The sequence below is a fragment of the Ochotona curzoniae genome, unplaced genomic scaffold (genome assembly GCF_017591425.1).
Source record: "Ochotona curzoniae isolate NIBS_2020 unplaced genomic scaffold, NIBS_Ocur_1.0 scaffold_3208, whole genome shotgun sequence".
NCBI lineage: Eukaryota > Metazoa > Chordata > Mammalia > Lagomorpha > Ochotonidae > Ochotona > Ochotona curzoniae.
The window spans coordinates 1,860,136-1,871,773 of NW_024467106.1; the positions used below are offsets into that span (position 1 = coordinate 1,860,136).

Genomic DNA, 11,638 nt, shown 5'->3' on the forward strand with positions numbered 1-11,638 from the left:
GTGGCGACGGGCTCCAGTTGGGTGCCAGTTTTGTCTGGGTGCAGCTCACTTAGGGAAAGCGGCAAAATCCTTGAATCTTGCATTTCAAGCCTTGCCAGGCAGGGTGGCGTGTGGCCAGGCCCTTGCTGGAAGCCGGGCACTCGGAGTGGGTGTTGGGCAGGGGCTGCCCCTTGCCTGCAGCCGCTGCGCTCCCACCCCGGCTGACCCAGGCTCGGGTCCCTGTTCTGTCTGCACACCCTGGGGTCCCTGGGGCTCTCGGCTCCCCAACACACACACACACACACACACACACGTGCCTGCTCCCACTGTGGCCACAGGTTCCCTGGCTGCTCTCCCATCTCTCTGGTGCCCCTGCTTTCCCCCTTACCACACAGAGATGAGGCCTTCACCCCGGATGTGCCGTGGTCCCTGGGGCCAGAGCTCTGCACCCCCCCCCGATGCTGAGCCTCCTCACCATGGTGGAGTAAGTCCCGGGTTCCCCCCTCATCGTAGCACAAAGTGGGCTGACCTGGAGGAGAGAGGAGACCCCCGAGGGGACATAGAGGCAGGGTCCAAGCCAGGCGTGGCAGCATGACCTCAGCAGGGTCACCCAGGGCTCCTCCCTGCTCTCATTCCTCCTCCCCACCCCCCTTCTCTCTAAGCCAGCTAGCAAGGACAAGAGTGAGCAGAGCTGGGAACAGCCCTGGCGAAGGCTTGGAGACCGACAGTGTGTGATCCAGGTGCCGGAACCTGCGCTTGCCCACACGCATGTGGGGCGCATGGGTGGGGTGGGGGCAGTGACAGGACCAAGTGGGGCGTGCTAAGGGAGATGGAGCGGAGCCTGGGCTTGGGAAGCCGCCCAGCGCTGGCCACAGAGTGGCCTCTGCTGAGACACCATTAGGATGACACATGCTGGGGGCTTCTCATGGCGAAGACCCCGTGCTGAGAGCCCAGGACTGGAGAGGGGGGTCCGGCCAGCCTGGGCAGACGTGGAGAGGAGGCCAGTGAGGCCCCAATGAGGCGGGGACCCTGGCCCGGTCACCTAGAGGCTGGCAGGCTTACCCTATGTTAAGGCCCCGGTCTGGTGGGGAGGGGGGCCAGGATGCAGATGGAGTGGGGGTCAGTGCCAGCAGGCTACTGCAGGCTACTGCAGGAGGCCCATCCCACGATGCAGTGCCAGGCAGGCACCCGGTGTGGTGAGGCGAGGGAGACCCCAAAGTAGGCTTGGCTGGAGTTGGGCAGATCAAGGGGAGGGCCTGGCAGCTGAGTGGGCCCCGCCTATTGTCCACAGGAACCAGCAAAGAGCTCTACGTTGAGGCAGGAGGCTCAGCCATGGTGTTAGGACCCAAGTGGGGTGCTCCATGGGGGAACAGGGTGACAGGCTTTGGGTAGGGGTGCTCAGCTAGGGTGCAGGTCCCGGGTGGGGAGGCTCAGCTGGGGTGCAGGTCCCGGGTGGGGAGGCTCAGCTGGGGTGCAGGTCCCGGGTGGGGTAGCTCAGCTGGGGTGCAGGTCCCGGGTGGGAAGGCTCAGCTGGGGTGCAGGTCCCAGGTGTGTGGCCTCGTGTGCTCTGCACCTGGCCCCTCCGTGGTCACACTCTGGGGTCCATGGCGTCCTCCATCTGCCTGAGGACGAGCTTCCAGCTATCCCGTGCAAGCACCGAGCTGCCCCTTACAGACACCTGCCCGCACAGAGCCTTGGAGCTCCAGGGGTGACGTCACTCCCTACCTCCCTCATTCCTCATTCTCACTGAGTTCCGACCTCCGTGGAAGGGGCTCAGCTCACAGCGGGCTCGGGCAGCACGTGACAGGGCAGTGGCCCATCTCCCCGGAGTTGCTCCCGCCTCCTGCCCTGGGAGCCCTGATAGGGACAGGCAGGGACCTGCCTCATCTGCTGTCACCTTGCACCCCCGATGCACAGTGGGTGCACCCGCCCGAGGGCCCAGGCTGCAGGCTCCCACTTCAGCACTGTTACCCTCCCGCCCGGGCCTGCCCGCCCCAGGCCCCACTGCCTTACCCCACGCTGGCCACTCCTGTCCATGCAGCAGACTCCACTGTGCTGTCCCCGTTGGCCCAGGGAGCCCGTGCGGGGAGGTGTCTGTAAGGGTCATCTCAGTGCTCACACAGGACTGCTGGAAGCTCGAGCCTTCTAGAGCAGCCCAGCCCGGCCCTTCCTGGCCATGCACCACACAGGTCCTGAGCCGGACCCAGGAGCTCGGGCGAGGACGTGGACCATCTGGAAACAAGACCAATGAGACCCAAAATTTGGCAGCAGTTTGGGATTGTACACCCGTTTCTGCTCATTATTGCTCTAAGAGAGGAAGCTGCCAGCCTGCCCCTCACCAGGTCCTGCCTCACTGCTCGGGGTGGGGAAGGTTCCTGAATGGGGCACAGCCATGGGCCTGCCGGCCGGTGTGGGCCCAGTGTATCCAGCGGGCCCCCAGCCCCTCCCACGTCCCAGGAGCACTTGCGCTAACCTGATGCCTGGTGGCCAATGAATGACAGCGGACAGGGGTGAAGCCAGATTTGTGTCCCAGGGGCTCGCGGGCAGCCAGATTGGGGACATCAAGTCCCCAGAGACTATGGTGCCAGCACATACAATAACAGAGGTTGGCGGGGTCTCGGATGGCACACACACAGTGGTGGCCACTGCAAGACTGCCCAGGGTCAGTGGAGAGAGGGTCGCACAGGTGGACAGCTCAGAGCTCCAAGTGCCCCCAGACCCTGAGGACTAACCCATGTCCCTCCACCCACAGCTGCCCAGCGAGGGGACAGGCAAGGCTGGATCCCAGGAGCCAGCCTGGCTGATTCCCGTGTGCCAGCCAGGGTAGCCCCCTGCCCACTCCAAGGGCGCAGCTGGCCTGCTCTCCACCTGAGCTGGGAAGCCCCGCCTACTGCAGCTCATGGAGGACTCCTCTCCCAACTGTGGGCTGTGACCACGCTGGACCGGGCAGGCTTCCGGCCCTGTTGGAGGGGTCGTCCTGGAACTCCTGCTATCTGACCTTGGACCAGCTGCGTGAGGGTCACCCTGAGTGGCCGTGACTTTGGGCACAGGTATGGTCCGGCTGACAGGTGGTCTGCCTGCTCCACAGAGGTGCCTGCTGGAAAGCACAGCCTGGGGTCCCTGGCTCCCTAGATGGCTTGGGGACTGTGTGCCAGCCCAGCAGCCTCATGCCTGTCGCCTCTGTTTATTTTGTCCCCTAGAAAAGTCATTGGCCAAGGACTGACACCAGTGGGCCACATACCCAGAACGCCAAAGCCCCCGAGCTGCCCAGCCAGCTGTGTCCCCTGCCAACCCTGCAGGCCTAGCATGGCTGAAGCAGTGCCCCCAGTCAGGCCAGCTGGCCGCTCACAGCCCAGGCATCGTCCCCGGGGTGTGGACTTACTGGGTTTCCAGGTGCCATGGCTCTGACTGCGAGGGCCTGTTCAGCTGGGTCTCTGAAAATGCCAGCTGGTCCTCAGAGCCCGAGTGTCCACAGCCAGGGTGCTCCCACCGCCAGCCCCTGGTCCTCCCCCGTCAGTGGCATCTCCTGGCATCCAGGGAGCACATCACTGCGGGCCAAGCTCCTGACTGAGGACTGGGCGCTTGCAGGGGCCTCCGCAGACACGTCCTGGACCCTGGTGCCAGCTCCTCGCGCCAGCCACACCCCTCCCCCACCCCGCAGGCTCCGTGCAGAGATCTAAGACCCTTCCCCCCACACCCCCCCGCCCCGGCGTTCTCCGTCTGTCGGTTGCCAGACACAGGGGTCTGGCCGCCGCGGAGCGTGAAATGAGGAACAAATGTTCCAGGGTCTAGACAGGAACCCCGCGGCCTCCAGGTGAGCACGGCACTCGGCGGCCAGGCAGGTGCCCAATGCAGGAGCAGCCCTGACTCCCGGCCCTGGCCCCAGGCAGCCCTCTTCCCTGGCGGGCCTCGGCTCCAGCACGTAGCCGGCTCCTGCCCCTGCCCTCCACTCAGCCCCACGGACACCCGCAGTTCTGATGCCCGGGGATCTGGAAGTCGGACTGCCAGGCCCTGGCCACTCTCAGGCTGGCAGAAGCCGCTCTGGGCCCTGCTATAAACCCTGCCTTAGGGCAGGCGGGCAGTGGGATGACCCAGGCCCCACACAGAGGGTCCCCCAGCTGCAGAGGGAGTGCGGGGCGGGAAGGCAGGTGGGGCAGTGGCAGCCATGTCTGGCTCTGCTTCCTGTCCAGTGCTGGCTCCCCATGTGCTGGCCCTCCTCCCGGCGCCCAGACAAGACGGGGCTGTGGAAAGGGAGAGGGGCCAGCTCCTACCCAGGCCCCCTGCACACGGCAGGATGGGGCAGGGGTGTTGTACCCAGCACATGGAGGCCCCCCTCTCCCAGCCGGGGAAACAGGCATGGCGGGGAGGGGAAGAACAGGGGAGCCAAGCTGTTTATAAAGTTTTAAACCGTTTATGGTCCCAGGGGGCAGATTAGCAATGCAGCCAGCTTCCCGCGCCAGCCAGCCCGTGCTGGCAGGCAGGAGCCCAGCAGCTCACTGGCCCTGGGCATGGCTCTGCTCCCCGCTTCCCAGCACCCACGGACCCCTCTTCTGCTCGCCGCCAGTCCACACAGCCATCTTTCAAGACCCCAGCCGCACACCCCTCCTCCAGAGCTTGCCCTTCTGCCGGCGGCATCACCCCTCCAGCCCTGAGCCCCCCCGCAGGCTTGCCCTGGAGCCCCACAGCCCTTTCACTATCAGCAGCCAGTGGGGTGCCCTCTGACTTCTGGCGTGGCCCAGCATGAAGAAGCCTGGACTTGGAGCTGGGAGGTATCCGCTGGCTGAGCCCTCCTCTCCCCAAATGACACAGGAGGAACCTGAGGTAGAAGGGAAAGCATCTGACTGTGGCCCTCCGGTCCAGAACCTGGTCCCAGGTTCACACCACCTGCTGGGCTGGGCAGGGCCGGAAGGAGAGGACATTGCTGCCCTTCCCCCATCGGTGCCCTGCCAGCACCAGCGGCAGCATTAGAGATACTCGGGAGGGCTTCCTGGAGGAGGAGGATGCCGCTGGACTTTGGTCAGGGTGGATCAGACATGGGTCCCCAGAGTGGACAGACCCAGCAATAGGGAATAGGGAAGCCAGAAGTGGGGGCGCTATGCAGCCCAGGGCGCTCTACTCCTGGGTCTGCTTGGGCTGACGGGATGTCAGGCGTCTGGGCCCAGCCTGGCCTGGGGACCTGGCGCCTGCCCTGGGCGTTGCCCTTCTGCCTCAGCCTTGTATCTGCGCAGAGAGCTGAACGGCTCCAGCTAGACAGGCCCCGGGTGTTGGAGTGGTGGCTGCTGACAGCCCTGGGCACCTGGCCCACGCTGGGCCGCCTGCCCCTGGAGGGGACCCAGGCCCAGAGGACTGAGGGCAGGGTGGCGAGGGGCCTTAGTGGCAGGCGCAGCCAGCACCCCCAAGGCCAGACAGGGACAGCATCATGGCTGTCACAGCCAGTGAATAGCACTGCACCCTTCATCAACGGACTCAAGGCGCCCATGGTGCTGGCCCATTCTACAGAGGGGGATGTCGAGGCACTTGGGGAGGAGGGCAGGGCACCTCCCCTTCCTCCCCTGAAGACTCCATCTTGCTGCAGTCTGGGGAAGCTGGCCCACGGAGCCCAGGCACTGGCTCCATGGTGGACATGAGCATTGCTTGGGTCCAGCAGCCTGCAGAGCCAAACCTGCCCAGCCGATCTCAGTCCTCGGCAGACGCCTCTGGCTCTGTCCACCTTGCCCAGTGTGGGGGGCCCCAGTGACCTGCCCTGGGCACCGGCTAGGTGGGAGGACACCACAGAAGGAGTCACTGTGAGGAACCTGGAAATGGGGCTCCTTGTGCCAGCTGCTGCTGGCTGCCCACATGTGGCCACTTCCTGCCACAGCCGGCCCCTTGCTTCCTTTGCCAAGGTCGGCTGATGGCAGGGAATGGCCAATGGCTCATGTCCCAATGCCAGTTCTTGGGAGAACAGCCACTGGTCCATCCAGACGCGCACAGGCTATGACCGGTGGGCAGCAGCCCCTTGGGTCAGGGTCTGGGGATGCCCTGACTGGCCTGGCCCTGTCCACTGTGGAGTGTCCCAGAAGGTCTGTCTTGCTTGCTCTAGGCGTGGTGATAGGGCCGAGGATGCCCGCCTGCCTGGGAGGTCCTGGCTTCCGCACAGACAATGCTGGCAGAGGCCTCCAGTCCTTGGCCTGAGCCACCTGCTCGCCCCCCATTGGAGCGCCCCATTTGGTGTCTGAATCCTGCTACCAGCACACATGCACCCTGGGAGGTGGCAGTGATGGTGCAGGGGGTCCTGGACACCCACGGGGGAGACCCAGGTGGACTCTGCTACCGGCTCTGACTTAGCCTGCTGGCGGTGCAGGCATCTGGGGCGTCAACTGGCCATAGGAACAACTCTCTCTTTCAGATTAGTTTTTGAAAATGTAAAGCACAGTTAAAATTGAGATTAAAAGCCAAGTAGAAACGGGACCGAGTGTGGTACTGAGGAGACCTGCTCCCCCAGACTCTGCACCCCAGGGCGACAGCAAGAGGGGGGACAGGGCTTCCTCGGAGTGCTGGGCAGCACCTGAGTCGCCCGGCCCCACAGGAGAAGCCCTGCAGGAATGCTGTTCGGCCAAGACCCATAGATGGTGGCTTCCGATGGGGCCCTTCTCACAGTGGCTTCTGCTTCCTGGAAAGTTGGCCCCTAGCTCGTGGTGACCGGAGAGCCCGGGACCCATGGCAACCCAGGGCAGGTGGGCAATGGGGCCCCTGTGGGAGCTCAGGAGACACGGGGGTCTGGGGTGCGGTTTAACTGTTCATCTGGGGTGGTGGCAGGTGTGTGATGCAAGAGTGCCGTGCCTGGGAACTGCATCATAGTGACATGGCAGGGACCTAGCCCACAGCCCCTCGCGACACCAGTCCTACACCAGCTTCAGAGGGGAGCTTGGTGGCATGTGGTGGAATGCCGGTAGGACCCGTCTGACCTCAGCACCTCCCTGCCAGCTGCCGGCCCGCTCACACCATGCCTGACAACCCGTGTTCTCCGCAGGGCCGCAACGGAACGGCCTTGGTGGGGCCACACACGCGACAGTGTCCGCGGAAGGACCTGTTGGTCAGCAGGTGTAGCGAGATGTTGTGCACAGAGCTCAGGGCACCGATCAGGACGGCCACGTCCCGCTCTGCCCGCTGTGCGCCTGGGGAGGCAGCGAGCGGCAGCTCGGGCTGTGGGTTCTGGCTACTTCACCTAGGGGTCCTGGATTGGGCTCCAGGCTCCGGGCTTCCACCCAGCCCAACACCAGTCATCGTGGGCGTCTGGGCAATGAACCAACAAATGGAAGATCTATTTATCTTGTCAAAACAAGTTAAGTGAATTATATTTTTAAAGAAATTGCCACTGCAGTGACTTGACACATAGGATAGTTCAAAAAAGTTATGGAAGAATGAAAACTATGTATTTATTTTGGTGCAAAAAGGGTTTGTTCTGGGTTGGCAATATAATGCATAGGCTTAAGTCTTTACTTGTGATACCAGAATCCCTGTGGCGCTGGTTCGTGTCCAGGCTGCTCCACTTTCCCTCCTGCTCTCTGTTGATGGCTGGGAGGCAGTGCTGCGTCCCCTGTCCCCACGGGGGAGACCCAGGGGAGCTCCTGGCTTCAGCCTGGCCCGGCCCCAAGGGCTGTGGCCGCGTGAGCCAGCACGTAGAAGATCTCTCTCTCCTGGTTCTCTGCCAGCTCTGCTTTTCAAGTACACAAAAATAAGTATTTTTAACTTTAAGGAAAGAGCCTGCACTGATCTCGAAATTGTTTTTATGCACCGGAACAGTCCCCTCCCTCGGATTCCGATTCTCCACATTTTGAAGTTCCCTCACGTGTGCAGTGAAAAGTCCCCACGAGACCCGGGGAGGCCGCCAAACTGCTCCACGCTTATTCTGAAATTGACACAGATCCGGGCCGGCAGCTTCCCGCCACGCGCCGTCTCGCAGGATAATCGGATAAGCCACAAGGAAGCACCTCTGGCAGGTTGTTGGAGGTCTGCCAGGCCTGGCCAGCGGAGGGGAAAGGACAGTGTATGGAAAAGCACAGTGTTGCCGGTGCGGCTGGACTGAGGCTGAGAGTGGCAGGATGTGCAGCCAGCCGGGCATGGGTGGGAGGGGGAGCCTGACCGTGGCAAGGCTAGACAGCTCTGAGTGTGGCTGGCCCCAGCAGCCAGTCACAGCATCACTCCCCGAGGCATGCTCAGAAAGCGACCGCTGGAAGCCAGCTTAGGGTGAAGGAACGCAGTGCCATGCCAGGAGACCCCACCTGCTCCAAAATGAAAGCGCCCCTCACAGCCCGACCGAGGGTGCCAGCCTGGCTGTGTCTTCTTCCGTCTGAGGCTTACGAGCAAATTGGTGGGCACTGGGGGTCCCTCCCAAGAGTTCTGGTCACTCCTTCCACCCCAACCCTGGTGAGCGGTAACAGCGAGCTCTGGACCACTTGGCGGACCTCGCTTCTGCTGCTACTGCCCTATACTGAGAATGTCCACGCTGGAGCCAGGGCCGCTGACAGTGACCTGCATACGCAGGCAAGGCAGGCGGCGCCGGGCACTCCCTCCTCATGCCGCATTTGTGGAATTTTTTAAAAAAACTTGTTAAAAAATACTCATTATTTGAAAGGCGGAGTTACAGGGAGAAAGAGCTCTTCCATTCACTGGTTCGCTCCCTAAACGGCCAGGAGCCAAGAGCGTGGGCCGTCCTCCGCTGCTTTCCCAGGCGCTATCGGGAGGGAGCTGGGCTGGAAGTGGAGCAGCCAGGACTCCGCTGGTGCCCACGCGGCCTTGGGCTGAGAGCCCACGAAGAGGGCAGCCTCCGAAAAGTTGTCGGAGCAGCACCTGAGACTGGCAGGTCCCGTCACCCAGCCACGTGGGCGTGTTAGGGCAGCAGTCGGGCCTCACGGTCGGACGGCCACGTCCCTAGCAGGGCACCCAGGTCTGACGCCTGCTTCTGGCTGCTCGGCTCGAGAAGCCGCAGGGAACGGCCTGACGTGAGTCCCCAGCTGCCGGCTCTGGTCCGGCCTGGCTCTGACTGTCACAGGCGTTTGGGAAAGAGAAACCACATCTGGCTACTCCAGGTCTCTTTCTCTCTCAAAAAATAAATACATACTTAATGCATTCCGGAAGACGCTGTAAATGCCGGCCCCAGGGCTCTCACAGGAGCTGGTTCTCGGCGTGCAGGACGACGGAGTTCTGGATGCCGCCGGTTAACACGGAGGGTTGGGAGGTGGGCCTGAGTGTCCTGCCTGTGAGCCCCACCCGGCCGACCCTGAAATGAGCTGGAGGGGGCTCTCGTGGCAAGGGGCCCTGGGCGACCCGGCCCGTGCTGCGTGTTGCAGGCTGCTGACGCAGAGCGGGCGGATGACAGCCGGGACAGTGGTCATCACTGGGGGCGTCCTGGCCACTGTCATCCTACTGTGCATCATCGCCGTCCTCTGCTACTGCCGGCTCCAGGTACGGCGGGGCGGAGGGCGGGGCGGAGGGCGGGGCTCCAGCGGGCGGGGCGGAGCTCCAGGGGGCGGAGGGCGGGGCTCCAGCGGGCGGGGCGGAGCTCCAGGGGGCGGAGGGCGGGGCTCCAGCGGGCGGGGGCGGGGCTCCAGCGGGCGGGGGCGGGGCGGAGGGCGGGGCTCCAGCGGGCGGGCAGGGCTGCAGGTCACAGGTCCCCTGCTGCACCCGCAGTACTACTGCTGCAAGAGGGACGAGTCGGAGGAGGACGAGGAGGAGCCCGACTTCGCCGTGCACTCCCAGCTGCCCCCGCTGCCCTCCACCCGTAGCCTGGTGCTCACCAACGGGCCCGGGCTCTACCCGGCTGCCTGCAGCTCCGCCGGCCAGCGGTCCCCACAGGCCCGCGCCCTGTGCCGCAGCTGCTCCCACCACGAGCCGCCCTCGTTCCTGCTGCAGGAGCCCGAGGACGACGAGGAGGAGGGCCTGTGCAACGGCGGGCAGCGCATGGTCTACACTAGCCTCAGCCAGGACGACCTGCAGTTGCCCCCGAGCGGGAGCTTTGGGGGGCTGCAGGCCCTCAACCCCAACCGCCTCTCCACCATGCGCGAAGCCTTCGCCCGGAGCCGCAGCGTCAGCACTGACGTGTGACCGCGTCCCACCTGCCCCCACGCCCCTGTGACCTCTGCGGGACCGCTCCCCACCCCCCCACACACGGCACGGCACCCTGGACCCTGGCCTGGGGCTTGCTGGAATCTTTCTCACACCCCCGTCCCAGGGGCACCCCAGGCCCGGGACAGGAAAGAGGCTGAGTGGACACAGTAGGATGGTGGGAGCGCTGATGCGGGCACTGGGCCCAGGGCTGCCAAGGGGCCAGGCTCAGCGGGCAGCAGGGCTGTGGGCACACGCTCGGCGCAGGCGTCAGCTCTCCCCACTCACCTTCCCACCTGCTCCAGCTGTCTGACACACAGGACCACACGCTGACCGCAGGGCCCCTCTCTCCGGCACACACACACGCGTGTACACGGTCACACCTGGCACCTGCTCCACCTGGAGCCCGCTTTCCTCCCACGAGCGTCTTCCGGGCAGCTCCGTCCCAGAGACCTGGTTGCCGCCACATCTGGTGAGGGGAGGCCCAAGTGTGGGTGCTGTTGCCCGGGGAGTGGGGCCAAGGTGGGCAGGGCACAAGAGACTGTTCTGCCCACCAAGGGACTGGGATGGAACCCCAGGAGCATGCTCCCTGTCCATCTGGGAACCCAGGTCTCCAGAGAGAGAGCCCACCCCGTCTTACTCCTCCCCTGCAGTCGCCAGGGCACGCCCTGCTGCCACCTAGTCCCCGCTGAGCATGTCTCTGAGCCCCCACTCCTCCCAGCTCCAATTCAGGTACCCCAAAACGTTACAGAAACGACACCATTGGCTTCCCCAGAGAATGCCCAGAACCCAGGGTGCCAACTCCAGGAATTGACCCCTCCTCCCTGGCACCTGTCTGGGAAGGCGCCTGCCTGTCAGATGAAGTGAGGCTGTGGCTTCCACGAGCCCCTGGCAGGCTCGGGGCGGACTCCATGTCTGGGTGCCCGCTCCTCCACTCCCCTCCTGCTCCCGCTTGGATCCTTGAATCCCCTTTCTGAGCCCACACCCCTCAGTGTGCTCTGCTGGTGGCAGAGCAGGGGTGCAGGCAGCTGTCCCGCTTTGGGCCCCGTCTCCCCACTTAGATCTCTCCGGAGTGCTGTAAGCTGTCCCCATGCCCACTCCCGGACCATGACGCAGCCCTGGCTCCCGAGGACCAGGACGACACCAAAAAAGCGTCCCTCCACACCGTCCATGGGTTCTGTCTGGCCACTGCAGATGCCAGAGTCACCCTCACAGCACACGGTGCCCATCCCCGGGCAGCAGGGCCAGTCTCCCCTCGGACCAGCAACCTGACCCTTAATGGGGTCCGGGGCCTTGTGTGTGGCGGGCAGTCTCACCCCTAGCCCCCGGTGTTGACAAGAAGGAGAGGACAGGAAGAAGTTCGGATGGAGAGAAGATTGCGGAGTGGAGCGGGGCCTGTGACGGGGCAGCCGGAAGAGGTCCAGGCAGAGGCCCCGGAGACGGCCACTCTGCTGGGCTCAAGCTGGGCAGGCGGCCTGAGCAGGTGTATCTGCCAGCCTCAGCACCTGGCAGCAAAGAGAAGGCTGCCCTGGCAGAGGCTGGCACAGCTGGGGGAGGCCGGAGTGCTGGGGTC

General features: G+C 64.2%; 1 protein-coding gene across 1 annotated transcript; it reads left to right on the forward strand.

Moving 5' to 3' along the window:
- Positions 1–9,333: 9,333 nt before the first annotated feature.
- Positions 9,334–10,065, forward strand: FAM163B (family with sequence similarity 163 member B). The gene is made up of 2 exons (XM_040963400.1): positions 9,334–9,426; positions 9,652–10,065. The coding sequence occupies exons 1-2, from the start codon at positions 9,334–9,336 to the stop codon at positions 10,063–10,065; spliced, it is 507 nt and encodes a 168-aa protein (XP_040819334.1).
- Positions 10,066–11,638: the final 1,573 nt, after the last annotated feature.